Source organism: Aplysia californica, unplaced genomic scaffold, assembly GCF_000002075.1.
Source record: "Aplysia californica isolate F4 #8 unplaced genomic scaffold, AplCal3.0 scaffold00159, whole genome shotgun sequence".
NCBI classification, from domain to species: domain Eukaryota; kingdom Metazoa; phylum Mollusca; class Gastropoda; order Aplysiida; family Aplysiidae; genus Aplysia; species Aplysia californica.
In genome coordinates this window covers 683,236-711,181 of record NW_004797429.1, presented here as the reverse complement: position 1 = coordinate 711,181, position 27,946 = coordinate 683,236, and the positions used below count along the sequence as shown (strand labels likewise).

General features: G+C 41.1%; 1 protein-coding gene and 1 long non-coding RNA gene across 14 annotated transcripts in view; both read right to left on the bottom strand.

Annotated features, from left to right (window-relative positions):
- Positions 1-231: 231 nt before the first annotated feature.
- Positions 232-12,043, bottom strand: LOC101852924. The gene is made up of 5 exons (XM_013082115.1): positions 11,749-12,043; positions 10,873-11,084; positions 8,246-9,431; positions 2,167-2,370; positions 232-480 (listed from the first exon to the last, which is right to left on the bottom strand). The coding sequence occupies exons 1-5, from the start codon at positions 11,945-11,947 to the stop codon at positions 284-286; spliced, it is 1,998 nt and encodes a 665-aa protein (XP_012937569.1). The 5' UTR covers positions 11,948-12,043; the 3' UTR covers positions 232-283.
- A 217-nt stretch (positions 12,044-12,260) lies between these two features.
- LOC106011674 overlaps positions 12,261-27,946 on the bottom strand; it is a 17,375-nt gene continuing 1,689 nt past the window's right edge. For 2 of the 13 annotated variants that reach the window (XR_001184802.2, XR_001184803.2), the window contains exons 2-3: positions 15,560-16,230; positions 12,261-12,414 (exon numbers count right to left, since the gene is read on the bottom strand). This is a non-coding gene — a long non-coding RNA (uncharacterized LOC106011674). Of the gene's footprint in view, positions 12,415-15,559; positions 16,231-16,758; positions 16,780-17,221; positions 17,425-17,444; positions 18,146-20,487; positions 20,510-20,786; positions 21,297-21,360; positions 21,402-24,888; positions 25,460-25,564; positions 25,725-27,548; positions 27,650-27,946 lie in introns of those variants that run through there. The other 11 variants (XR_004858506.1, XR_004858505.1, XR_001184806.2 and 8 more) reach the window with 11 other exon arrangements.

Below are 27,946 nucleotides of genomic sequence, written 5' to 3'. Positions count from 1 at the left end.
AATCTCAAATGTGTAAGAAAATATGTACATGTTTTTAAAAAGAGATACATGACCAATGTATTTGATAAGGTTGAGATTTCTTCTCAACAAGAAGAAAGTTGAGCTCGCTTTTTGCGTTGAAGGCATGCAGGGTTTCTTGCTACATTGTAAGTACCGGTGTATGTACTGTAAGTTTGCTTAAGATTCTTGGGAAACCAATCATTTATAACGAAATCACAAAACAAACACGGGTTTAAAATACAACTTCCTCCTTTAGTTTATTGTTAGAGCACATCTCTGAGCATCACGGCAAACGGGCGTACTTGGCGAATTGGGAATTTTTTCTCAGGACACACTGACAGCCAATATTGAGGTCATAGGTCGACTGGTGCCACTTGTCTGTAATGAACTCTGTGCCTTTACTTTTGACTTTCATGCACTTGTTGGGTTCTCTCCTCAAGATTGGAATGTGGAAATGTTGTTGTTCACACTCGCCTCCGTCTGGAATGAAAGAAAGAGAAAATTTTAAAATCCGTCAAGGTCGTAGAATGTTACGAAACATAACTACAGTATAAATTAATGATGCTGGACGTAAATATTTAACGGTAACTTGCAGAAGATAAAAAATACACCCTGGTTTTATGGCGTGTCAATATGATTATACCTGCTGGGCATAAAAAGCACGACAGATTTAATTAGCACTGAAGCATTGCCCGCGCGCGTGTGTGTGTGTGTGTGTGTGAGGGGGGGGGGGTGTTTGTGTGTGTGTGGGGGGGTTGTTTGTGTGTGTGTGTGTGTGTGTGTGTGTGTGTGTGTGTGTGTGTGTGTGTGTGTGTGTGTGTTTGTGTGTTTGTGTGTTGCGTTCTTTGTAGTCACTTGGTTGTCGTGTATGTGAGTAGACATGATAACAGCTACATTTCAAAATGTTGAAGCTGATAATAATAATAATAATAATAGTGATAATAATATTATTTAAAAAATAATAATAGTGGGTAGCGTTTGTGTAGCGCATGTTCCCGCTCTGGCCGCTTTTAATGTATATGTGAAGCATCATGGTGAAACCAAGCGCTTGTAATATATTTAATGACAAAATCGACGGAAAAGGACTTTTTTAAAAACTAGTTTGGAAATTTTTATCAAATTTGTGTTTTTCGGCTCAGACCCTTTTATGTCCGTATAACAACACACAAATGAATTTTACTGAAAAACGTTAATCAAAGGTGTAAAATATGAACATTTTCAATTTTTAAGGATCCTCAAGCTGTTAAAGTTACAAAACTTTGGCGGTCATTTTCTAGCTAATTTTACCTCTAAAACCAGGCAAACCCACCTTCAATCGCAAATATCTCGAGATCTATTCAAGACTGACGCGTATTTTTTTCCATCGAAAATAAGGCAAATAAACAAGTTTCAGATATCAATAACTCCACGTGCCCAAAAATTGACGAGCGCCTGATTCCATCCCGTCACATATTCTCTAGCAGACCATACAACACCCAGAAACATTCTCAGCTGATTGCCGTGGTGCCGATATGCATCTCTTTACACAAACAAGCAGACTGATGCAAAAGTTACAGTCCAATCTTCGTTGTTTTGGAAGTGATGAACAATGTGAAACGAACAGCCCCACTGGCTCTGGGGCTCTCGTGGACAAAGGTCCTGGGTTCGAATCCGGGTAGCGGACCGAAACATTTTCTTCTCTAAGATTGTCTCCTTTCACCTTCTTCCCTACTACTCTCTAGCAATGTTCTTTCGTCTGCTTACGTCTTCTCTTTCTACCCCCACCCCTCACCTCCTTTGCCCCCCTCCTCTGGGGCTCTGACTCTTTCTGCAGCTTTTCTACAGCTACTTCGTGTCTCCTTCTTACTGCTGTCTTTCAGCCACACCCCTGATCTTCTGATAGGAAAGATCTACACCTAGCCTTCTCGGACAAGGGCGAAAAAACTCGGAGGGCCCGTGTGCAGGTTGCACGCGTTAAAGATCCCTTGGTGGTCTAAAATCGATAAGAGTAGGCTTCGGTCGCCACCCGGCCAAAATTCAAAATTTCCTACAACTGAAATAGTTTAATGTGTCCCGCGCGCTCATATTATGACCTTAAGCAGTTGCGAGCGCCGTAAAACACCAAAAGAACCTAACCCCCCCCCCACACACACAAAAAACACAAAAATCCCCACTGTCTCTACTCACGGGAATTGTTCTCGCTGAGGCAGCCTCCCTGGTTAGCTGGTATAGAGCTGGTGCCTGGGTGGCAGATCCTCTCTGTGAGAAAGCGCGGGAAGTAGGTGCTGTCCAAGATGGTAGTGTGCTCGCACTCGGAGCACAGGCTCACGTAGTTCGTACCCGGGATATCTTGGCCTTGAGTGATGCACGCGTCTGAACGAAGGGCAAATCCTAAAAATAAGGGAGGGAAAAACGCACTTGTCAGAGTACAGATGGATCCGATTTAATGAAACTTTTACGGCACATGTAACACAAATAGGTCATATAATTGCCGAAGATTAGTGGTATCACTAGAGAGTAACATTTTTTTTATAAAAGAAGGAAGAGAGAGAAGGACAATAGATCTAGATGTTTCATAGGAAAGAAGGAGCAAATAACACCAGAACACTCGCCAACCACCCACACGTATGAGTCAATAAGTCTATAATGATCACTTCGGTGAAAAGGGTGCCCCATACATAGTGCTGTAAGAAAACAAATATTTACCTATTCCCCGTGATTTCACGGGCTGTGATAATAAATTGTCACCTTGACATCATCATCTCACTGACTGACCAATACCAGACGAGGTATCTAATCAAGGCATTCATCATCATCATCCAGTGCCAGATCTGCGACAGACATCGGTGATCATGGTTCTCCATTTATTCCTTTGCTCGGAAGCTCTAAAAAAAAAAAGCTACGTTTCCATGATCTTTCCCTGTTACCCATTTGCTTAAGTTCCCCAAGTAGATTTTCTGGGCCCATCCCTGCCTAATCATGGCATTAAAAAGGAGAAAAATCATTGCATGTGAATTGAAATGCCTCAGAAAATTAATTAACGTCGGTAGGAAAGACTGCACAAGGAACGTAACTGTCCGAAGTTGAACAGGGATGAATCCAGTCATGGACTATACCGAACAAAGTTAAACAAATCAAGTGGTTCGTACTCTGATGAGAGTGCCTCAGTTCAACCAGCTGCACTATAAATATAACTCAAGAGAGTCGGCATACAAGGGTAGAGGCAGACAATGTAAATCTTGGCTGAAAGGCGTTAATGGGGTCATCAAACAAACAAACAAACAAACAAACAAAAACAAAATAACTAAACAAACAAACAATCATATCTACGTATCTAGCCTCATAATTGAAAATTGAACCTCCCTTGGATTTCTAACAATACAAGAGGGAGTATTAAATAAAGTAAAGTAAAGTAAAAATAAAGTAAAAGTAAAGTAAAGTTTAGTAAAGTAAAGTTAAGTAAAAGTAAGAGTAAAGTAAAGTAAGTAAAGTAAAGTAAAGTAAAGTTAAGTAAAAGTAAGAGTAAAGTAAAGTAAAATAAAATAAAGTAAGTAAAGTAAAGTAAAGTAAAGTAAAAGTAAGAGTAAAGTAAAGTAAGTAAAGTAAAGTAAAGTAAGTAAAGTAAAGTAAAGTAAAGTAAAGTAAAGTAAAGTAAAGTAAAGTGATCGTTTACACCCAACTAAATAGTAAACGACTGCTGTTCATTCCAAATGGGGGGACTTGGGGCAGGCCCCGGGGGGGGGGGGGAAATGGGGGGACTTGGGGCAGGCTTCGGGGGGGGGGGGGGGGGCAAAGAAAACTGACAATTGGCAAAGGTTAACGATGTGCGTGTAAATGGGACAATCCATTCTGGGAATGGAGTGTGGGGGGGGGGGGGGGGGGGGGTCTCTTCGCGACTGACAACCAATATACTTTGCACTCAGCATAATATTTATTTTTGAATTTTACAAAGTCACGCTGAGCTTAAATTTCCCCAAGAATGACCCAACAAAGCAGCAGTGTGATAATGTCATGTTTGCGATAAAAGGATCGCCAACAGTGGGGCATGCTAGAATTCCAGTCAAAGGAGCAGTATAATTATTATTATGTTGTTCTCCATTCACGCATACAGCTAGAAATAGAACAGTGACTAAAATATATAACTTTACAAGGGAAAACAAAACAAACACTCAAACGAAAATAGGCATAGCTATTAATTTTATAGGCTAACAAGGGACAATTCGAGAATAAATACGGAAATGACGATATGGCGATACGGCGACTGTGGTGTAGTAATTACGTGCTTCGTCGTTGCACACAGACGATATGAGTTTGATTCCCCCGTGGTAAAAGTCTTTATCGAGTATCTCTGTAATCTTTCTGCGGCGTGGTATACCTTTCAGCATCGGTCAGGCCTCTTAAATAATCTAAATTGGGTCCATGGGGACGTAAAATTCATTGAAATGTCAGCTGAAGTCGTTTCTGTTTTTAAATTATCAAGATGAATATTTGGAGTAATTTTCTTTTAGTCTGAACACAACGTTTTATGTTACTGTTGTACGTTGTACTGTATTGTAAAGCGCTCGATCAGAGCCTGTGCACTTTAATCGGGGTTGATATGATTAAAACGCGCACTTTGGATTTTAAAAAATTGATGCAACGTTTCCAGGCACGGGATAAAATCACTTTTCTAGAAATAACAAGGAAAAGGCTTTAAAATATTTCTTATGTGTGCAGGTTGACAGGGATTTCCATTACTTCTAAACTTCAGCAATATTTTCTACCAAAGAGGACAAGGAGACAGCTTCAACAGTAATGAACTTTATAACCATTTGAAAAGAACTATTTTACAAAGATGATATTAATTAAAAATCATCCATTACGAGCGCTTGCACTCTGTACAATTCGGAGAAATATGAGCCATATTAGGCCTAGCATTGCCCTGATTTGGGGAAAGTATTTTCAAACGTGCAAAGGTTAAACATTCTCGACAGTTAATATTTATATCTCATAAAATTTATGACTTGAGCATGTTGCTTAAAATCTTCCTACACATAACACCTTTAAAGAGGGATATAGTCTATACAGTTTTTAAAAACAGAAGTGATTAATATAATTTACTCTGTGCTTCAACTTTTTTCTTCAGCTCTAGTTATTTCCCTTCCTAAACTTAGCCTTCTCCAGTACTCGCTCTCTCTCTCTCTCTCTCTCTCTCTCTCTCTCTCTCTCTCTCTCTCTCTCTCTCTCTCTCTCTCTCTCTCATTCTCTCTCTCTTTTACACACATACACACACACACACAAACACACACACACACACACACACACACACACAAACATAAACATGCGCTTACTCTCTCCCACTCGGTCCCTTGGACCAGAATTAGCTTATTACAAGTGGGCATGCAAGGTCTTTTCTACTACGGTAACTCGATTCTCAATCACATATCAATCAATTCATTCCTAATTCCAGCTGTACATTTCGGCAAATAAAAGAACTGTGATTCCTTGATCCTCATTAAGTTAATAGTACTTCTATTTTGAAAACTATTTTAAAAATTGTAATGAGATCGGTGTTGCTGCTAAACGAGATTCATAGGCATTATTCTTTAAGCCATATTAAAGTTGTGAGAAAAGAGATCATCGTATGGAATTATTTTCCAGTTGAATTCATTTAATTCTGTCTGGGCCAGCTCAATGTTCCTTCAAGAAGAGGCACAGGCAACCATTTTGGCAAAATAAAACCGATTAGACTCTCGACCTCGAAAGGCAAATGCATTTGACTTAAAGGTCGCTTCGAATCAGTATTTATCTTTGTCAAGATAACAACACATAACTGATAACAACAAATAAACTGATAACAGCAAAATAACGACAAATATCAACACAAACGTCCTAATTTGTGCTTTTACTTGGCTTTTGAGGTAGTCTACTTACATTGGTATTTATCTTTGTCAAGATAACAACAAATAACAAATGATAACAACAAATAACAACGGAAAACAACGGAAAACAACAAACAACAACTGGTAACAGCAAAATAACGAAAAATTGAATATCAACACAAACGTCCTAATTTAATTGGGTTTTTTTTCGATAAATTGTTACTTTCGATTTTACTTTCGATTTTACTTTCGATTTTACTTTCGATTTTACTTTCGATTTTACTTTCGATTTTACTTTCGATTTTACTTTCGATTTTAGGATAAACCAAAAAAGGGAAGCAACTCCGCCGTCATCGCTAAAGAGATCTAGTCCACTTCCAGTAGATAAATCTAGTTGCTCGGAGTTGTGCACATAAAGTAGGGGCCTGGTTGACCACATCAATATTGATTTTTTAGGATGGAATCAAAGTATTTTTGTATTATCAGTTGTTATTTGTTGTTATCAGTTGTTAGTTAGGTTTTTTTATCAGTTGTTATTTGTTGTTATCTCGACAAAAATAAATACCCCTTCGAATTAAAACAAATTCGGTCGAATTATGCCAAATAATTGCTTTTACCCCAGTCACGAAGGAAAATCTGGCCGGCCCTGACTGAATCAAAAATGAATTCGATAAGCAATGTGCAGTGGAAATAATTCTTTCTCGAGATGTGATATTCCTACGAACTGAGTGTCCATAATGCGCCCGCTCTACCGGGTCCCTTTCTGTATTTTGAAATAAAAGCGAAAAAGATATCACAGTTCTCGCAGGCTATGTTTTAATTCGCTTTTCAACACTATTAAGTTTTGGGGATCTCCTGAATAGTACGTCTGACTCTGATAAGAACTAGCTATGCAAGTGGAAAGCCTTGTAAATGCTTCAAATCAATGCGAGTTAAACCAATAATTGAGTTAATCGTCCTCATCCATGTAATGACACATCTTTTTTTTTGGTTTTTGTAAAGTGTTTTACGGCGCTCGCAACTGCATAGGTCATATGAGCGCGCGGGACACACCTAATATTTTCAGTTGGTAGGAAATTTTTGAATATTGCCCGGGTGGCGGCCGAAGCCTACTCTTATCGATTTTAGACCACCAAGGTATCTTTAACGTGCGCAACTTGCACACGGGCCCTCCGAGATTTTTCGCCCTTGTCCGAGAAGGCTAGGTGTAGATCTTTCCTACCAGAAGATCAGGGGTGTGGTAGAAAGACAGCGGTAAGGGGGGGGGGGGCAAGGAGTAGCAGTAGAAAGGCTGCAGAAAGAGTTAGGAGCCTAGAAGAGGGGGCAAAGGAGGTGAAGGGATGGGGGCAGAAAGTGGAAATGAAAGCAGACAACAGAACATTGCTAGAGAGCAGGAAAGGAGGTGAAAGGAGACAATTTTAGAGAAGAAAATTTTTTCGGTCGCTACCCGGATTCGAACCCGGGACCTTTGAATGAGAGGCCAACACCTTAACCTCTATGCCACGAGAGCCCCCCATACATCTTCTTTGATAAAGCGAAGAGTTGTAAGACGTTCTAAGATAAGGACTCTGGTTTCAGTTTCGTAGTCCAAGTCGTGATGACTGGACAAACCAAACACTGAATGTCACGGTATTACATAAATGTCTATTACCTTTTAACTGCATGGTTTGAAACAGCACGACGTTCAACATCACGATATTCAGAAGCGAACAAAGGGTCGGTTTGTTGACAAGAACAATGTGCTGTCAAATACCCAAACTTCCATCCCACACAGGGGTCACGATAGCACAATATCGTCATGATCAACGGTTTTGGCCTAAGGTACGCCCGTTCTCTAAGAGTTACAGACTTTGTCCTGTTTCCCGCTCTCTAGGATAGATGGACGAAGAGAGACCTACATATTACTCGTAAAGCAGGTTGTTTGTAAAATAGGTTTTCGAATTATCTGTCTTATGCTTTTCATATTATTTTGATATGTAGAAAGAAGGAAACGTTATTCCTTTCCCTTATACAGTTATCGCTAATAACGGTAGAGAGGACTTTTTTTCTTAAATTAGCAGGCATTCAGAGTTCAGGTATTGTATATCATAAAGGGCTGAATGAAGTGGAGCAGCGGTCTTTAGGCTATTTTTTTTGGCTGAATCCTAGTCTATTTGAATTTTCCGTTGAAGACTACTGGAGTCCAGGGGCATTCAGTCCCTTTCGACTCTAAGGGAAAAAAACACTGCTGAGTTCAAGGACGCTAAGCCCTGTCTGGGGACGTTTGTTGAAGCCTCCGCTTAGTTTCTCAGTTAGCACTGGATTATTTGATTGACTTAAATTCACCTACATTTCTGTGTAGTATATCACCGAGGAACTGAACAGAATGTAATCAAATTATCCCTCGCCTACAATCAAAAGCTTACCTGCAACATCTTTCTTCACACGTCTTTCGAAGTGTTTCAAAGCACTGTAACTGTCAATTCCGAGGTCAGATGTTGCGTCCTCTGAAATATCCACGGCCGATAATACTCCAGACATCTTCTCAAGCTCTCTCCGCATCAGTATCAGCAGACGTCTGATGACATCGTAAGAACGATGGACGTTTGAACGTTTTAGTGTATCCTTTTTGCCAACATTCGGCATCGTCGGTTCTATCGCATTTTGTAAGTTGGGTTCTGCTGCCGACGACGAATCTCCCGAAACACTTTCAGGAATGTGATGAGACAACGAAGCTTGATGAGCGTTTACAGCTTTGTGGTCAGTGTTGAGAATGATTTGAATAATAATCGAGGACAGTTCCTTGAGTGAGTTTTGAACAGTGACCCGGCGCGAAACCTTGCCTGTTGAGGCTGAAGACGTCGTAGAGCTATGCGACGGTTTACTTCTGCTTCTGTCCTTTGACGAAGTCTTAGTGGTTGTCATTTGATTCTGAGAAGTCTCGTCGTGGGAGAACGGTGGTGAGATGTTCAAGTGTGGAGCTGGCGACGATGTCATGACAAGCTTTCGCTTTGAAGCTGATATTTCAGAATCTTTGAGTGTATCACGCTCAAAACTGTCAGTCGAGGCTCTCAAGTTGCTTACTAACTCTTCCAATAGAATAACAGCTTCTGGAAGGATATTTTGCAAAGTCACAACAGAGCTCTGAAAGCTGTTGTGCAGTTTGACTAGTTCTTTTATTTGAGACGCAGTCAGTCTAATGCTTTGCTGTAAGTCTTTGATTTGATCACACAGTGTTTTATTGCTGTAAGTGGAGTTTAATTTATGATGAAAATCAGTTTGTGTTTCTACCACTTCTTCTAGTCTGGCCAACAAGCCAGACAAACGCTTAGCCTCTGACATAAGGCTTTGGCAAACGATTGAAACTTTACTGTTAGTCTTCGACACTTTAACGTCCTCAGAAGTTTCACTATTGTTTTGAGAACAAAAACTATCTCCTGCAGATGAGTTTGAGACTGAATTTAGGAAGCGTAGAAAGGTGCGCCGGAGTGCAAGCCCAGCGCTCGAGGTTACATAGCTCTGTATGAGATCTCTCAACTTTGAGTATCGTGTCTGAAGCAGTACCAGCCGGCCCTTCAGGCGATCTGCCATCTCAGCTCTGGACTCTGGCGTCTGAAGAGAAATGTACGCTTTGTTTCAGTCTTGTGTCAAAATGAGTGTATTGAGCAGAAACTACGTAGATAACATTCATAATGATATTGGTTAGAACAAGAGAGGAGGGGTGTGAGTGGTGGTGAGGGTATGTAAGCTGGGCACACGAAACAAATGGCTCATTTTTTAATAGAGAAACAAACTACAACCAGAAATCTCAAAATAAATCAACTAATAGGGGTATAGGGGTGGGTAATAACCATACTAATAATGAGATGTGGTTCATAGAAGTGCTTTATATGCAAAGACTTGTACTGACGATAAAGTCGTTTACAGAACAGATTTGAATTATTTTACCTAGAAATGTTCTATTATATAAAAAGTGCTTTAGCTGGGCGACACTGACATTTTGTGTTCTCAAAATTATTTCCCTTTTCAGGCTTCAAGGTGCTGACCGGATAAAATCATAACTTCAAAATATCAATCCATCTCATTAGAACGAGCACCCCCCCCCCCATACACAAACACACACACACACACACACACACACACACACACACACACACACACACACACACACACACACACACACATACACACTCACACACACACTCACACACACTTACACACATACACACATACACACATACACACACAGCACACACAAAAGCGCACGCGCACACACACGCACACACACACAGACACACACACACACACACACACACACACACACACACACACACACACACACACATGCATACGTGCACACACATACACTCACAAATAATGTGCTATCACACATGAGATATGCACATGTTTACACTTACACACATGCACACTCAGGGAGACCGATGGAAGCTGGAGGCTGGGGGATGGTTTGGGGGGGGGGAGGTGAGATAAAGGGGCAAATCATGTCTCTGTTCATCAATCTAACAACATGAAGCAAGAGTCTTGATTGATTGATTGATTGGGTAGATGTTTTACGGCACTATCGACACAATTTTGGTCATTTAAGCGCCATCAGTTTTCACCGCTACAAAATCAGACGTGTTTTTAATAAAGAGTCTTTCGGAGCTCGCAACCGCAAACGATCACACTATTTCTGTTATGCTAAAAAGACGAACAAACATTCATACAATTTTTTTGTAAATATGGAAACGGCTTATTTACATTTGTATATACAATACAAATTTCAGTGTATGTATATATACACCGTGTGTATATATACACCGACAACGACAACTATATATTTTCACATTCTATTAAACAGTCCAATTTCTTTGATATAACTTAAAATTATTCTAGGCTCTATGATGTCGAAAAGGGTCTTAATATCTTTACATTTAAAATATTTCTCACGGATATAATTAAAGTCGACACATTCCATTAGGATGTGCCGAACTGTGAGATTTGTGTTGCACGCCACGCAAAAAGGAGCCAAGAGTCTTTTAACAGGCGTTACCTTCGGCAACTGTTCAATGTCTTGAACACTCAGATCTGTGATGTGGGCCGGAGGATGCACTGACATGTATTCTGTGAGGACCCCGCCTCCAAATCCCTTTAGGAGACTTTCTAGGTGGTGGTGGGAAAGTTCCACACTTCTCTTCTTGGTGTGGCTTGGGCATGGCACGTCCTGATTCACAACTGATATGCTATCATCGAAGCAGACGAGACCTAAAAACAAAAATAATTATTGAGTTGGAACAAATGGCGAATACTCACTGAGAAGGCCCTGTGTGCACCTCTCCTTTTGAATAATAGAAGGATAGAACTCTTCGAGAGCTTCAATCCGAAACTTCCTTTTCCTATTAGCTGGATACCTGGAGATGCCATCTCTAGCTCAGAGGTCGACGAGTTATGATCTGCCTTTGTTAACGGTCGCTAGCTGCCGCCATGCCTGTTGCCCAATTTTGCCTAATCTTGCCAAGTTTGCTTCATCCTCACTTCTTTACCCCGGATCGAATGTTTCCCGCATGCCGTACATTTCACACTAGACTGCCCCCCCCCCCCTCGCAAAAATAAATTTTATTTAAAAATGAAAGACAATAGTTTATTGACCTTATCTACTGATGTTTTTGTTGCACACATTTTTGCATCTTTCAACATTGCAAGATTACTTAAAAGGTGGGACCTTCGAATGCAAACTAACGTCCATCTCCGAAGGGACCAAGCCAAATAGATATGTGGAGCGCCTTAAAAACTTCTAAACAGCCGAATCTCAAGAACCCTCCAAGGGGATTTCAACCAAGGCCACCCCCTCTGTAGTACAGCGTGGTACAACCGAGCTAAAGGAGCATATCTGTAAGTTATTGAGATAGAATAATATGTGACCCCTTACCTGTCGCAGGATGCTGCACGCCGGGTGTGGCTGAGATGCCACTGGTAACCTGGGATTTCCAGGAATTGCCAAACGCCTGGCCTACGTTTACAGGCGGCAGGAAGTCCTGGGCCCCTCCCTTAACGGCAGGGTGATCACTTCTTTCTGGCATATCGTGACCAGTTGCCGCGACTCCCAACTGAGGCTGTGCAAGTTGCATGTTGTGAGCCTGGACGACGCCGGTGTGGGAGTTGTGAGGGTTATCTACGTGAGTCCCTTGACCATGTCCACCATGAGCGTTGCCTGATGGTTGAACCACCACCACCGACAGTCGTGAGGGGGACACCCCGGACTTTGTTACAGGTGGAGCAGATGATTTATTAAGGGGAGAAGGTGTCGTGGGGCTTAGCGTCACTTTCAGAAGAGCTTTTGGGTATATGACGTTTGGGGTGGTCTTTGATGCCGATACTGATAATTTTGGAGTTGGAAAGTCTGTGGGGGTCTTTGTGGACGACGCTAGCTGTCGTATGTCAGGTTTGTTTGTTGTAACTGCTTGGTGACTTATGGTTGGTGGTTGTAGTAGCTCTTGGGTAACCTTCCTCGGTGGCAGAGTTGGTGGTACGGGGAGAAACGGTGTTGTAGATTTCTGAATTCTGGAGGACGGATTCTGATGGACAGTCGCTGAATCTGCAGGAAATTTAATGAGTATAGCGATAAAATTTAACGCATAGGTAAGGAAATATGTATGCTGCTATTGATGCAGGGCTTATAATATAGGGGTGACAGCCATAAAGAAAACAAGAGATGGCCATTTAGAGTACCCACAACCCACAAGCTTACCCAGTTATTCAGAGATAGTGAGTCGTGTGTGTGTGGGGGGGGGGGTATAAGGTTGTGGTGGAGGAGTGGTGGAAGAGGCTGGGTGCGTGTGTTGTGAGACAGATAATCGAGGTCAGAGGGAAAACTGAAAGGACTCAGAAAAAAACCGAAAGAATAGAGAGGAAGTGGGTAAATTTTCATAATATTGAGGGGATGGGTGGAATGAATGAGTGCGTCTCTAGACTAGAAGCAAAATGTGTACTTCGTGCTATAGAGAAACGTTAAAAGAAATAAAAACATGAAGTAAAACTATTAATAACTGTTCATTCTGTGGCTAACGTTGATGTTTCATTTCACAAAGGAACTCTGAAATCTAAACGTTTGACTAAAATTCTTACACGTTTTACTTAGCTTTTGAGTGGTATGAAGGCAGACAACCCTTCATCTCGCCAGCACACACACACACACACACACACACACACACACACACACACACACACACACACACACACACACACACACACACACACACACACACACACACACACCTGGAACATGTCAGTGTTGCCAAGCTGCGATATCACACGACAAGATCTTGATCTTAAAGGAGCCAGCAGATAAAATTCTGTTTGAGTGTTCGATTTCTGAATCACTTAATAACATATTAGAACAAAAAATAGACGTTGTTTCTATATTTGGATTTGCTCATGTCTGAATTTAACTACGTCAATGATAAGAAATCTGGATATCGGACACGAGACAAAAGCAGAAAACATTTTCTCCGCCTTGATGCTCTAACGGGTCCGAAGTACATGTTTGTGATGACATATTAGTTCAGTGCTTGTCAACCTTTTATTAGCCAACTCTTACTTTTGCGACCTTTAAAGGGTTAACATTTTCGTACCGCCCACATATGTTTTTTCCAAGGGGTGCGTTCCTTTTAGGCCAGATTACGCAATACCCGACCCCTTTTGGACCGGTTGAACAGGTGATTTTATTTCAACAGCTAGTAACTTGGCGAAATAAGGACCGTTATTAACGGCAACGAGTACGAGCAGGTCAAAGAATTTGGGAAAAGTTCATCTCTCCCAAACACACCTTTATGATTTTGAGAATGCCTTGTTCTGACTGTGCTGTGTTTTAGACTTGGCTGGTGAACTGTCACAGAAGATTGGGGGGAGGGGTACGCAAGCGATGTATACTTTCAAGGGTGCTTCCAGACAAAATAGAATTAATTCAACTGCAAAGTGAAATAATAACCAAGACGTGTATCCTATTTGAAATCCTAAATTCACTTCTGCGTGGACAGCCTGAGGAAATAAAAAAGCAGCAGACCTTCGGAATAGCGAATTTTATCTAGATCTATTTCAAAAGTCTGCATTTTGGAAAAAAGAAGCGACCACGCGAAAAATAGATTCCAAAATAAAAGCAAGAAATCTACGGGCACAACTGGTCCAAAAGGAACTTTGTAGTTACTGGTCCAAAAAGAATTCTTTCTGTCCAAACAAAGCACTAATATTATATGTCGCTACCCGGGTGGTCCCCACCGCCTACCAACATTACTAAATCTCCCAGATATCGCCCAGATTGGCAAGCAATGGATTAACTGATCTGCTCGGCTCAGAAATATATAAATTAACGTAAAGACATGACAGCGACCCTGTGTCACTAAAGGGGAAATGATATATCCCAAAGGTTCGTCATTTATGACGTCAAATGGCTCAAGTGAGAAGAACATGATGAAACCTAAGGTGGTATACGAGGACTCCTGATCAAATATCACAGTCATTTCATAATTGTTTTTGTAAAGGGTTTGGGGCCAACACAACGACATGGAAAAACATTTTTTTAATCATCAGAGGATCCAGATATTTAATATTTTTTCGTGGTAATGCATTTTAAAAAGGTACTTGCATCAAACTCAATTGCCTTTAGTAGGCTGCTGTTCGTCACGTAGTACTGAAGCAGTGGTTGCATATATCTAACACAAACAAGGTCAACCACGAAAAATCAACACACACATACAAGATCAGTTCCGTACAGTAATTTATACACTACTCATGACTCCAATGTCTTTTGCTCATGTGGTTGTTCACGTGTAGCTTTAATGGAAGGGGGGGGGGGGTATATTGAGTCAGTACTACAGTACACAGTCGTCAGTATGTTTGTGTCAGTTCGTAAAAATTAATTGATCTGCACTAGGAAACCAGACGTAATAATCTACTAACAAAAAGATGATTGTCTCGTTTACAATAATATTCCAGTAGTGCTTCAAACATACGCAAAGGTGAAAAAAAACATGATGCATCATAATTGAAAAGAGCTATCGATATTCATTAAAATAACTGATAACACTAAAAAGAAATTGTAGTCTAGACAATCTGTAATCGTTTACCTTACAATAGCAGACATTCAATTTTGTTATTTTGTGCCCTTTCAATCATTAGCATAATGTAGATCTCGGGTACAGGATCCTTTTTTCCTGGGCTGTCACTTTCTCAACACCACGCTGCAAGGCTGCTGAACGCGTCCTTTGTGTGCACAAGCTGAGATTCGAGTCATTTGCCATTTCGTCACATTATCTGATATTCATAATTTTGCAGTAAAAAAGGAGAGTGTCATCTACAGTGTATTGGTAAGTATCACCGCCTGTAATGCGGGAAACTGGGCTTCGGGTCTCCGCCGGGAACGGGTTTTTCCCCCTTGATATTGAGAGAGAAGACTGAATGAGAGAGATAAAAAAAAAAAAAGGCACATAGGCGGCTTCAGAAAAGTGAATCAGAAAGACGGACGTAGAGAAGTGAAAATTATTTTATAAATACAGTACAATAAAGACGAAAATACTTTTTTATGCAGTCTGCAATCTCCCCAATGCTGATTGAATATTGTTCAGTTCTTGGACGGTGGACAGTACTAGACTTATATTACCCTATGTGTAAAATAGTGAAGCTTTCCCTTTTAAAGGCTGGACCTCATTGTGTAAATCATGGTTAGGCCTAAAACATTTGCTTACCGAGCAGAAACGCCGAGGAGAATTGAAGAAGAGAGGCTAGTCCCACGAGCTGCCAATGCCGGTGCATCTTGTCTCCACTATTTGTCCCACTGGTGAGCTTCTGTGTCTCTACTGCTCACTTCAGATGTTGCGCGTGTGCTTCCACGAATCTCAGAGCTCATCGTTATATAAGCCAAAAGACAGCGGAGGATACCCTTGGTCGTGATATAGCAGGACGTGGTTCGCAGACTACGTCGCTTCAGCTGGGTGGGTGGGGAGATGGGGGAGTTTATAGAAAATAGTTTTAATTACATGAAAAATAAAAACCAGGCGTGACTTTGGCGTCGATTTATCTGGATGGCAAATTGAGTTTTGTAGTCGTCTCGTTCACAACACTCGTTATAACACAAGATTATTTTTCAATCAATTTTTCAGCGTGAGTGGTGGATGTGAGGGGAGGGATGGGGGTCGTACCATATGGGGTAATCCAAGCCAAACGATGCGTGGGCGTTCCCGAGTTAACCCCCTCTTTTTCTTCTTTCTCTCACTTGTGGGCGAGTTCGCTCTGATCCACTCTCCCAGCTGTAGATGATGAGTCAACGCCCAGCAGGCATCTGTCCGGTTTGAGGGTCAGTCGTGACTTCAGGTAATCGTTGTCCCAACAGTTCCAGCGCCAGAACTGATGTCTCTATCTGAGGAGATAACAGGCATGCATCAGCGATAGACGGACCCAAATGTCTGGGGTAATTTGCAGATACTAAACAATGGGATTGATATCAGCTTCTTTTTTTTTTAAATTGATAATACACTCCACGGCTTGGTTGTTTTTTTGTGTGTGTTGTTCTTTTGGTCAATTGTTGTTGTAGTTTTATTTTTTTTATTTTTTATTGGGCTTTTGTTTGTTCTTATTGGAGTTTTAAAAATTATTGCACATTATTTTTTAAAAAGGGGGAGGGGGGTGCACTGGTTATACCTCGACGGAACCATGGTTGTTTTGCAAGTTTGGAGTCGGCAACACATTTTGCTGTTAGCTTGTAATAACGCAATTATCTCTTTGAAAGGTGAACGAATGATTTTGCAGTTTTCAAGATATTTTAAGATGGAGGCCGCTGACCTCTACGACAGACACGAAGCACAAATACAAGGTTAAAAGCAGCACCTAATGCGTGTACTTCCACGCCAAGCCAATACATTAGCATGCCTTTTGAAACTCGACTCACATTTCCATCAGCCAATGTGAATCGATGTGAACAATCGTACGGATATATCAGGTGATCATGAGACATTTTCAGCTTGTATGGATAATCATACAAAAAGGTGGGTGGTTGACTGGTGCTCTAGTGTGGTTTGCTCCTTCTTTCCTATCAAACATCTATCGTCCTGATCTCTCCCCCTTTTTTATTTTTGTTACTCTCTTGTAACACCTCTAATCTTCAGCACTTATATGACCTTATTGTGTTGCAAGTGCCGTACTAAACATACGAAAATATCAGGCTAACATAAGACACTATTATCATCAACCTACATGACTGATCTTTGAAATATATCAGGTGAATATAAGACAATATTAACCTATATGACTGATCTTTGAAATATATCAGGCGAACATAAAACAATATCAACTTATATGAATAATCAATCAGGCAAACATAAGACAATATCAACTAATATGAACAATCTTACGAATATGTCGGGCGAACATAAGACAATATCAGCTTATATGACATATCTTTGCAATGTATCAGGCGATCATGAGACAATATCAACTTGTATAAACAGTCTTACGACTGTGTCAGGGGAACATAAGACAATGTCAACGTATTTGACCAATCTGAACAAATCAGGTCAAAACGTCCTAACGTTCGTGGTTATGGTTGGCAACGACAAAAGCAAAGAGGGGCCGAACCGTCTGTCAGATAACATCATTTGCGTCAACGGGATTTTAACTGTTGAATTATCGCAAACTTATTGCCGCCGCAGAAGGAAGCTTTCATAGCACGATACAGGAGAACAGTTTACTCAGTCGTTTTTATCAACTGATACTTTCATCCTTTGGATCAGGGCAGAGATTATTACGAGCGACAACCAGTAGAATGGGGAGATAATGATTGTATGAAAACGAGGAAAGAAAACGACGCCAAAACGAGGTAATCTTCTCTAGGGTTTGCGGAGAGCGGGGGGGATTCCAACAGCAACTATCCGTCGCTTGGAAGTGCCCACATTCGGCTATGTCAATAAGGAGTTCCCACTCTGGTAATCCTGCATTGATTGGCTTGCACCGGGCAGACTTCTCGATGATTTTCTCTTCTTTTAGGCTGTTGGTTTAGAGGACGCCCACAGCAACAATCTATTTCCAGATCTGTATCGGCTCACAAACATCCGGTTGTTTCCTGTCAGGTCCTCATACGTTTATGTCAGCCTGAGACTGCAGTTGGTGTATATACCATAATGACAGTATTAGGGGATTTTTTTGTTGGTAATTCAAACCCCAGTCCGATTTGCATATAGATTTGAGTGCATAGATTTATTTTATTACATTTTTTCAAAGCCAATAAGGAACAGACCACTTTTCAAACTAGGTTTGCCAAAACGCGTATTTTTTAACCAGTTGATTCCATTACTATATATTTTAATGTCATATAAAACCTACGGAGCATTGTGAACAGTTTAACGTCCTGGGGGGGTCCTCTTTTCAGCCCTGGGTTAATTAAGCACTTCTGTAACATGATCACACGCAGGTACACATTTTCATACTAAAGAGACAAGATACAAAAATCTGACGAACAGACGGACAGATAAACAAACTGATAGTCGTACAGGGTGCAGTCTGATTGGTTGATTGATAGGTCGGTAGGTCGGTAGGTCGGTAGGTCGGTAGGTCGGTAGGTCGGTAGGTCGGTAGGTCGGTAGGTCGGTAGGTCGGTAGGTCGGTAGGTCGGTAGGTCGGTAGGTAGGTAGGTAGGTAGGTAGGTAGGCAGGCAGGCAGGCAGACAAGTAGGTAGGTAGGTAGGTAGGTAGGTAGGTAGGTAGGTAGGTAGATACGTAGACAGGTATGTAGGTATGTAGGTAGGTATGTAGGTAGGTATGTAGGTAGGTATGTAGGTAGGTATGTAGGTAGGCAGGTAGGTAGGTATACAGGCAGGTAAGTAGGTAGGTAGGTAGAAACGTAGTCAGATGGGTAGGTAGGTAGGTAGGTATGTAGGTATGTAGGTAGGCAGGTAGGCAGGAAGGCAGGAAGGTAGGTAGGTAGGTAGGTAAGTAGGTAGGTAAGTATAAGGTATCGGTAGCCAGATAAAGATAAAGGAGTAAAGTAGGTATATAGGGTAAGAATGTTGGTAGGCAGGTTGAGAAATAGATCAAAGTTAAAAGATTGTTACGCTGAAAGGTAGGTAGAGTGGGTGGATATAAGAACCATAAAAGTTTTTTTTTTTTATAAAGGATACCCGCAAAACCAGCAAACAAGATGCCGGAAAGAGGTTGGGTGGGGGGATTAAAGTGCTAGGTGGCATTAATCTCAAGTATTCTTTATTTTCAGCAAATTTTAAGATCGCTGACTCTGGCCATTGGTGCCTAATATAACATAAACATATTTCATCTGTACTTTCACTTTATGTGTGTGTTTGCGCCAATGTTTCCTAAAGTACAGGGTGATCCACACAAAAAACTGTACAACTTTTTTTCTAAATATCTCGCACAAAATTTGTACTAGAATGTTGTAATTTGGAACAGATATAATTCATTCAAAAGAAGTTTGTTTGACATAAAACTCATAAAGAAGAAACCTTTTTTCGAAAACGGGAATGGCTTTTTCTTTTTTAAAAACCCATCTATAGATTCTAAATGCAAAATGCTCCATTTTAAAAGATCTTTCAAGGAAAGTCAATAAAATGATTGGGGTTTTTTTCCTGTACTTTTATTTCTAAAATCTAATCTTTCGACCCCTGTAACCTTTAAATAATATTTCTTGTCTCCTACAGAGTTTAAATGTTGTTGTTTCTTATTTTGGAATTCCGAGAACGACTGATATCTATATGTCCTCCTTTGGACTCCGACACATTATAACGCGTCGTAATTCTATTTCTATTTCTATGTACATGTTTCTAATATTTCTTTTGTTTGATCAAAGAGAATCACACTAAGGCAACAAAGAGAATGGAGTGAAGGGGGAAAAAACGAAGACAGATAAATAGAAACAACAGACGAAATTGAAAGAAGTAGGGTTTACCATTGGTGCCCTTCACAGAAATCGATGTTCAGAAAAGTGGGAATACATGGAATAACATCAAGAGGCTAGATCAGGATAGAGAAAGGTTGAAGGTATTTGTCCGTGGCCTATACCCTGGTGAAGGGTGAGAAAGGCAATGATGATGATTGGTGTCATTCAACCACTTACATTTTACTAAAGAGAATAATTACCTGGATAAGGTCGACGTAGCGGTGAACACAGAAATGAAAGAGTATGAAGGGAAGAAGGTGCAATGGGAAAACTAGAGAGTTGAAAGCCAAGATACGGTGGAGCGGGTGGGGGGGAGGGGCGGGAGGGAGTCCCAACATTAAAGCTCCTTCAGTGCACAAACGTCCATAGAAACAAAGCTCTCTTTAATACTTGAAATGCTTTCAAGCACTGTCGACAGCCCAGCATGCTTTTATCGCAGAGATTGACCACATCACCCGTTGTCGAAAGGCTCAGGGAATTATAATAATAGACTGTAAAGACTAAGGCAGTGGTGTAGTTATCTCTGAACTATTTTATGTATATATTGTACTTACAAATGTGCACAGTGATCCACACATTGTGGTATATTATTTCGGGGGGGGGGGGGGGGTGTATTTACACTGAATAAAAAAACACAATCGCTAGGTATGTAAGGAAGAGAATCCTGTTTGGTACTCAACTACAAGCCGGTGAGATAAAAGCTATAGAGTTTAACAACTCGGTGATTATTTACCCAAAATTACATATTCAAACCAAGCTTATTGAGCAAACTAATAGAGTAGCAAAAACGTTTCTGGAGTTTCTGTTGCCATGTTAACATGCATATCTTTGTGATGCCAACACAGTGCATTACCAGCGTTTATTCACTAATTGTGGACCGTACAAAAAAGAATCGAAACCTGAGCAGTTTGCCGAAAAATTTTGCCCTTCGCCCAAAGACAAAAACGCCAAACAACACGAAAAAGAAAAGGAAATTGGAAAAACAAGCATATTATTGCTAAAAATGTGTGTAGTTTAACTATGCACACCCACCTCATGTAGCGATCCAACTTGCACTGACTGGTCGCAACTCTCTGCTCTACGCCTCGACCGCTAGATCTACTCACGCAGTCTGCTAAAGTCCGTGGCTCACGCCTCGGCCTGTCCTTGTTTTCTTCAATGTCAAATAGGTAGCCTACCGTACTCGACTACTTTCCCGAGAATCACACAGCTAACCACAATGTGCTGCCAATCTGGGCCTGTTTATACTTACGACCTGAAAGTTGTTATTTTAAAATAACCAGAGAGTGACAGGTTATGAAAACTGAAATTGAAGCCAAGTAGAGGGTGCATATTCCGACACTGTGTGCTATTCCGACACCCCTCGTGGGGTGCACTCCAAAAACAACGAACGGTGCGGAAATACTACAGTGGAATCCTGTTATAACGAGAGGGAGGGGACCGGTGTGAAATGTCCGTTTTTGCAAGATTCTCGTTATAAGGGACCCAGTAATAAATTCAAGGAAAATAGTAAAGTAGGCCTAATCTATGAGTCTGATTTTCTGTTTATTTCTTTTTGTAATCTCCCCTGATGATGATTTGGTTCAACATGACCTTTAAGTCTTACTTGATCAAAAGTTGAATCAGGTTTCTTTCTCAAACGCTAGCGATATTGACAGCTCGGCGTTGGCGATCAGAAAGAAAGTTCTCAAGGCTAAATCGCCCTCTGTGTTGTCCCCCACCCCACCACACCCTGTGGTGCGTTCCGTCTGCTTGCGCACAAAAGAAACATACCACACCCCGCCCACGTCACACATTCGCTCCGTCCATCACAGTACAGCACTATGACCTCTCCATCTTCTCATCGGAGAAGTGAGAGGCGTGGTAGGCCTAGATAATCTAGACTAGGCTGGCCTATCACACGATGCGTTCTGCTTGTCTGTGCATGCCACACTCTCCCCACTCATTCAATCCGGCCTTCATTATTGGCACATGTGGGCTCTCCCATTCTTTGTATGTATGTATGTATGTAGTATAGGGTTTTACGGCGCTCGCAACTGCTAAGGTCATATGAGCGCGCGTTCTCCCATTCTTTGTTTTGCAAGATCACCAACAAGTTTCTCAACTGGCGAGGTTTTACATTAATAAATAGCCTATGCGCTGTGCACAGCCGCAGCTATATTCCGGTATAACCGATTCACGTGTTTGTCTGATTGCGTTATAATAGTATTTTATTTACAAAGATAAAGAAGGGGAAAAAACGGGGTTTTAGAATAGTGCCTTTATAACAGACTTCTCGTTGTTTCAGGACTCGTTATAAGTGGATTCCACTGTACAACTTATGCGCGCGGGTCTATTTTTAACCTTCAGCCGAACTATCTTTTTTTTTATCGATGTGCGTCATTTCTAAATATAGGTGTAATAGTTTTCCCATAAGCCCACAAGAAGTGACACCGCTCTTTCGCGCGTCCAATTTCGAACGTTTTCAAGCTCCGTGTTTCTAAAGCAGCAATATCACAAGGTGATAAAACAAGTCCTATTTCTTGTGTAAAAGGCTGTATGTGATAAATGAATGTACTAAATGAATATTAGATGATTGAAATTGCTGTTTTCAACAAAATTTGATAGATTTTATTGCTTTAAACTGGTTAAATATGTTCTCAAAAAGTGTCGAATTTCCCCACATCAAAAAATGCCACTCTCAGAATTACGACACCCCGTCTGTCAATAATTCGACACCCCATGCTGCTATTTCGACACCCCTGGTGGTAATGTCGACACCCCCAGTGGGTTATTTCGACACTATGTCAGTAGATTCGTGTTCAATACAATGTTATGTAAATGACTATGTATCCATTTATGTATTTTGTGAATTGCAGTGTGAATATTATTTTATGCTCATTTCGTGACGATGTATAAGCGTGTGCATGTGATAAGCAAGTAGATGTGAGTGAGTGTGTGTGTGTGTGTGTGTGTGTGTGTGTGTGTGTGTGTGTGTGTGTGTGTGTGTGTGTGTCGCGTGCGTGAATATTGTTCGTAAATGCATTTAGGCTATGTAAAGCGCCTACAGCTGTGTTTACACAGGAGTGGGCGCTATAGAAATGATCTTCATTATTATTAGGCCTATATTATTATTATTACTTACGTAGGCTAAGCCTAGTAGCCTATTAGGCCTAGACCTAGCCTAGTATCGGCAGTATGCCTAGGTTTAACCTAGTAGTAATACTAGCAGTAGTATTAGCAACAGCAGCAATGGTAGTGGTAGTGGCAGCAACAGCAGCAGCAGTAGCAGCAGTAGCAGCAGTGGCAGCAGTAGCACCAACTGCTGCTGTAGTAGTATTGGGGGTAGTGAGCAGCGGCAGAAGATGTAGCAGCAGCAGCAACAGCAACAGCACATGCAGCAGCAGCAACAGCAACAGCACATGCAGCAGCAACAGTAGCAGGAACAAGACCAACAAGAGCAGCAACAGTAACAACAGCAGCAGTGGAAACAAAGGCAGCAACAACAACAACAGATGCAACAACAACAGATGCAACAACAACAGATACAACAACAACAGATGCAACAGCACCAGCAGGAATAAATGCAACATCAGCAGCAGCATAGAAACAGCAGCAGCAGATGACTCAGATGAGTCTACTGAACTTGAGAAGTCAAATTTGTTTGTTTGTTTTGTTTCATTTTGTTGTTGATTTTTATTTTGTTCCTTTTAATACTTTTATAGGGTTCTTTTGCACCTGGGGTAGCCTAATGATAGGAATTCAGCGAGGGCAGCATGTGTTGCACTGAATTCCAGAGTAATACATTTTGATGATTTACGCCTTGTTTCTTGTTCAATGATTTTACTAAACTAGCACTAACTTGGGCTCTACAGTTATGGCGGTGGAGATGATGATGCGGGTGATAGGCCTAGTAACGATGATGCTGGTGGTAGCGGTGGTGATAACGATGATGACATGATGGTGATGGTGATGATGAAGATGGTAGGGCAATGCTGGTGCTGGTGATGATCATAATAATGAACTAATACTAATTCAGTTGTTGCAGCTGTTACTGATGTTGAGGTCAGTGATATTGCTGTCGCTGATGGTAATGTTAATGATGATAATTGTAGTGATACTAATATTGTGGAGATTTGATGATGCAACGAAACCACAATCAGGTGAAAGGACAGGGCAATATGTTTGCCTCACTCAGTCAGTGTATACTAGCCAAATGACAGACCAACTACGTTTCCTTTAATGAAATTAATGCCGTGTGTCAAGCAGAAAAGAAATACTAATACTGAAATGCCGAGGATCGAACCCACGACCTCCTGAACCCAAGCCTAGGCCCACCTCCAAAATAAGCTGTCGTGTATCGATGGGCATGAAACAACGGCAATTTCAAATTTCTCTTATAATCGTTTGATATTATCTTGTGCAGTGAATGGAACATCCACTTGACAGAACGTTCCCCAGAAACAACATTTTGTGTCGCTTTTTTTAACGTACAGGGGAGAGAATTTTCACGGCGTATTTTTTAAGACTGTATACATATTATATATATTATTATGAATGGTTGGCTGAGGTATTCCTGAATAACTGCTGGTTTTAAAGCTTTGAAATCAGTTAAAGAGGTAATTTAGGACACAATAAATTAGCCCATGAACACATCCTATTGTGGGGAATTAAAAGTTTGGATTGTGAGCCCCGATCCTTTAATTTATCGGTTTAGACTAGTCACAGGTTTCAACGATGCATGTTTCTTTCAAACCTCAATCTTGGGTAAATCATGGTACAAGACAGCTTTAAAATGATTGCCATTATGGTATCCTAGGTTTCTAATTGATCATTGTAACCCGTATGTTCATTCATTCATTCATTCATTCATTCATTCATTCATTCGTTCATTCATTCATTCGTTTGTTCGTTCGTTCGTTTCTTTCTTCTTTTTTTTCTTTTCTTCCTTTGTTCCTTTATTTATTTATTTATTTATTTATTTATTTATTTATGGGTGACTCTTACAGTTTTTATAGAAAAGTCGACAGTCTTTGAAGACATGGTGTGCAAGAGGGAAGCCCCAGCAGCAAAATACTAATTTGAGGAGAACAATACAATATGCCACTAACTATAAAAACGAAATCAATCATTTGGCGTCTTCAATTCCACTTACCTACGAAACACGTAATCCAAATTGTGAGGGGGAAAGTCCTTTTCCACTTTAAGCAATTAAAACACAATGGCATAGATCGTAAAAACGGCCGAAGTTACTCACCGAAATGATTTCTACAAAATAACCTCTAAATTGACTGATCAGAGAATCATGTCGACGGGCTTGTGAAAACTGCCACTGTTCTCTGTTTATATTGCCTGGTCATCACCTCCGTTCGCCCGTGGGGTCACATGTCTTATCAGGCGCCGACACCCTGGGGTGCTAAGTCCATTGACTACCTAGAGAAGCTTATCTCCACCCGATCGAGTGACCCAGGGGTGCACGTCCTCTCAATATGATAATTAATTGACCAACAAACTGCAATCGTTATTGGCGGCAGGCTCAGAGCTTAAATGGTACCGTCTGTATTACTTAACTGATGCTGGGTCGTTGAGGCCAAGTTGCTCAGTCGCTGACTAGGAGTCAGAGGACTGTAGGTTCTGTCCCACACCGTAGTAGGTGGTTAACCCTATCCGTACGTCGTGTTTTACTATCGTATCCATACGACGTGGGGAACTCTGTGCCAACACTTTCCGAAGAGGAAATTTACTCGTTAATCCAATCTGTACGCTTTGCATAGCAGACTTTCAAAATGATTTTTTGAGAAATACTAAAAGTTTCAAAGAGATCTTCATACTAGAAGTTTCCTGAAATGTGAAGAATACAGGCCCGGGGATAGGAAGTGATGCCTGTATAGATGATTGTCTTGTACAGGTGGCCGTTAGAGCAGCCAGGTCTCTATTAACATTTGCTCAGGTCTGTATTTGCAGGACGGTAGATTATTCAGAGTGGTTGGCAATCTGAACGGACCCGATTATCGCCCAAAATCAAACATGTTTGTTTTTCTAGGTCAAGATAAACGATAGACTCGGGCCGGGAGGTGGGAAAGGAGGGGGGGGGGGGTGTATGTGTATGTGTGTGCGGGGGACGGGGTGTAAGGGGGGAGGTTAGGGGGGTTGTTTACTCCTAAGATAACAAATTTAGCGCGGGGTAAATTTGGGAACGCTTTTTAACATTCAATTGTAAAAGATATTGTTAGGCTACTTGATGGGATAGTATTCAATTCTAGTTTCCTTTGCCTTTGGAATCTTGGGTAGATTCGAATCTTCCCTTCCGTAAAAGCTGCTTTTCATCGGCTTAGAAGTATCGGAGACCAATGATGGCTCCAGGGATCATTACCATTAGAGGCCAAAGATGACTGAAGCCATTTTTCTTTTAAAACCTTAAACTGTCCATAACGATTTCCAGTTCCGACCCGATTCTGCAGACCCGACTTGTGGAATAGGTGTACACTGCTTTTAACGAATAGACAGCCATAATCTAGCAGCTTTTTGACAGGTGCAGAAATCTGTTTTCCACAGGTCAACTGGGTGCTTGGCAATCTGCAGGGTGGATAAATGGCAGTGTGCATAATGCACCCAACAGGCTGCACTGCAGAATGTGTGTGAGCCAACTCATTCACTGGGAATTTCAGTAAACTTATCTTTTTAGAAAGGGACGTGTGTCATACAAAACTCTGAAAAAAAATCACTGTAGCTTGAACCGTTCCTTTCTTAGGTACTCGAGTTCAAAGGACGACATACATTGTTAACAATAAGATGGTCTGTTTGCTAACAACGCGAAAAGTGGAAGAGGAAAACTGGAAGACAAGGGAGTATCCATGGATACCAGTCCTTCGTTTGGCTGGCACAGTGCGTGCCAAATTGGGCCTTATCACCCACTAGAGGGCGATTTGGTCATTTGGTGGGAGGTGGAGATCACCCGTGTAATGACTGGGGTTTTTTAAATTTAATGTTCCGCTTGGAAATACATGTCAGTGGATAGTACAAAAAGGCTAGTTTCTGAGAGGTGGTAGAAGGGACCGCAGGCTAGAAAAGAGAAGATAAGCGCTAGTGTTGCATAACCACAAAGTAAACAACAAGTTTACAGACTATATCAAATAGGGCTTTTGCTTCAATACTATATTAAACAGGCGTCTAGGACAAAATTAGAACCGAAGCAAGTTATATAAATGTGCATCCAAATACAGAAGCGAGGAGTACATGTATTAGTCTATTAGGTAATGGATTTAATCTATCGATAAAGACAGTGCGCTTCTTCCTGATATATAAGAGGTTCACCAGTCGCTACTCTCTGCGATATAAAGACATATTGGCCTACCGTGTTGTTAATTATTTTATTTACAAAACTTTGTTTAAAAAAACAAGAAGCATTCGCCTACCGTCCGTAAACTAGATCTAGGAAAACAAAACAAAGTCCCCTCAACTGAGCGCGTTGCACAAATTTCTATACATCTCTTTGAGCCTGTGCAAATTTTGTTTTTACATGCTTTGTGACCGTTTATCAATACATGGAGAGGCAAGTTGCGATGACATCTACAAAAATGATAATTGGGATAGCTTATAACTAGATTTAATGCTCAGGTCACAGTGTTTCTATATTATGTAAATGTGCAACTCGTAAATGTTTAGATAACATGTAGGTCAAAAACGCATCCATCAAATAATTGTACCATCTGGAATCGAAAAACTTGGAAAAAGAAGAAAAAAAACACAAAAAAAAACAACCTTGCAATTGTGAATGTACTGGTGGTGGTCTAACGGTTAGGCGGTTTGACTCACAATCGATAGGTCATATGTTCCAAACCCTTCAAGGGCCCGCCGCCATGTCCCTGGGAAAGGCACTTTACACGAAGTTTCTCCACTTCACCCAGGTGAAAACGCGGAGCCAGCAATAGACAACAAAAGGTGTTATCCGTTTGGTAGTGTTTGAGGGCTTAATCCACCGCTTGCGCCGTATGCTTCCCTGGGGAAGCCGAGAATGTTTCTGAGTGTTCTAGTTCTTGGGCCTGCTGGGGGTTAAAATATATGCCGTAAAGCACACAGAGCTTGGACACGTGCCATACAAATGTGAGGCAGCGTGGTGAAACCAGGCGCCCGTCAAAATAATGAAAGTTAAGAAACTGGCATTTTCTCGCATGTTTGGGAATTTTTACCAAATATCTATTCTTTTTTTTGGG

Coding starts and splice junctions, on each gene's coding strand:
- LOC101852924 (XM_013082115.1), bottom strand. CDS start 11,947: ATGCAACTTGCACAGCCTCAGTTGGGAGTCGCGGCAACTGGTCACGAT. Junction 11,085..11,748: donor CGTGCAGCATCCTGCGACAG/GTAAGGGGTCAC, acceptor TTTTGTTTTTAG/GTCTCGTCTGCTTCGATGAT. Junction 9,432..10,872: donor ACATTGAACAGTTGCCGAAG/GTAACGCCTGTT, acceptor ATTTCTCTTCAG/ACGCCAGAGTCCAGAGCTGA.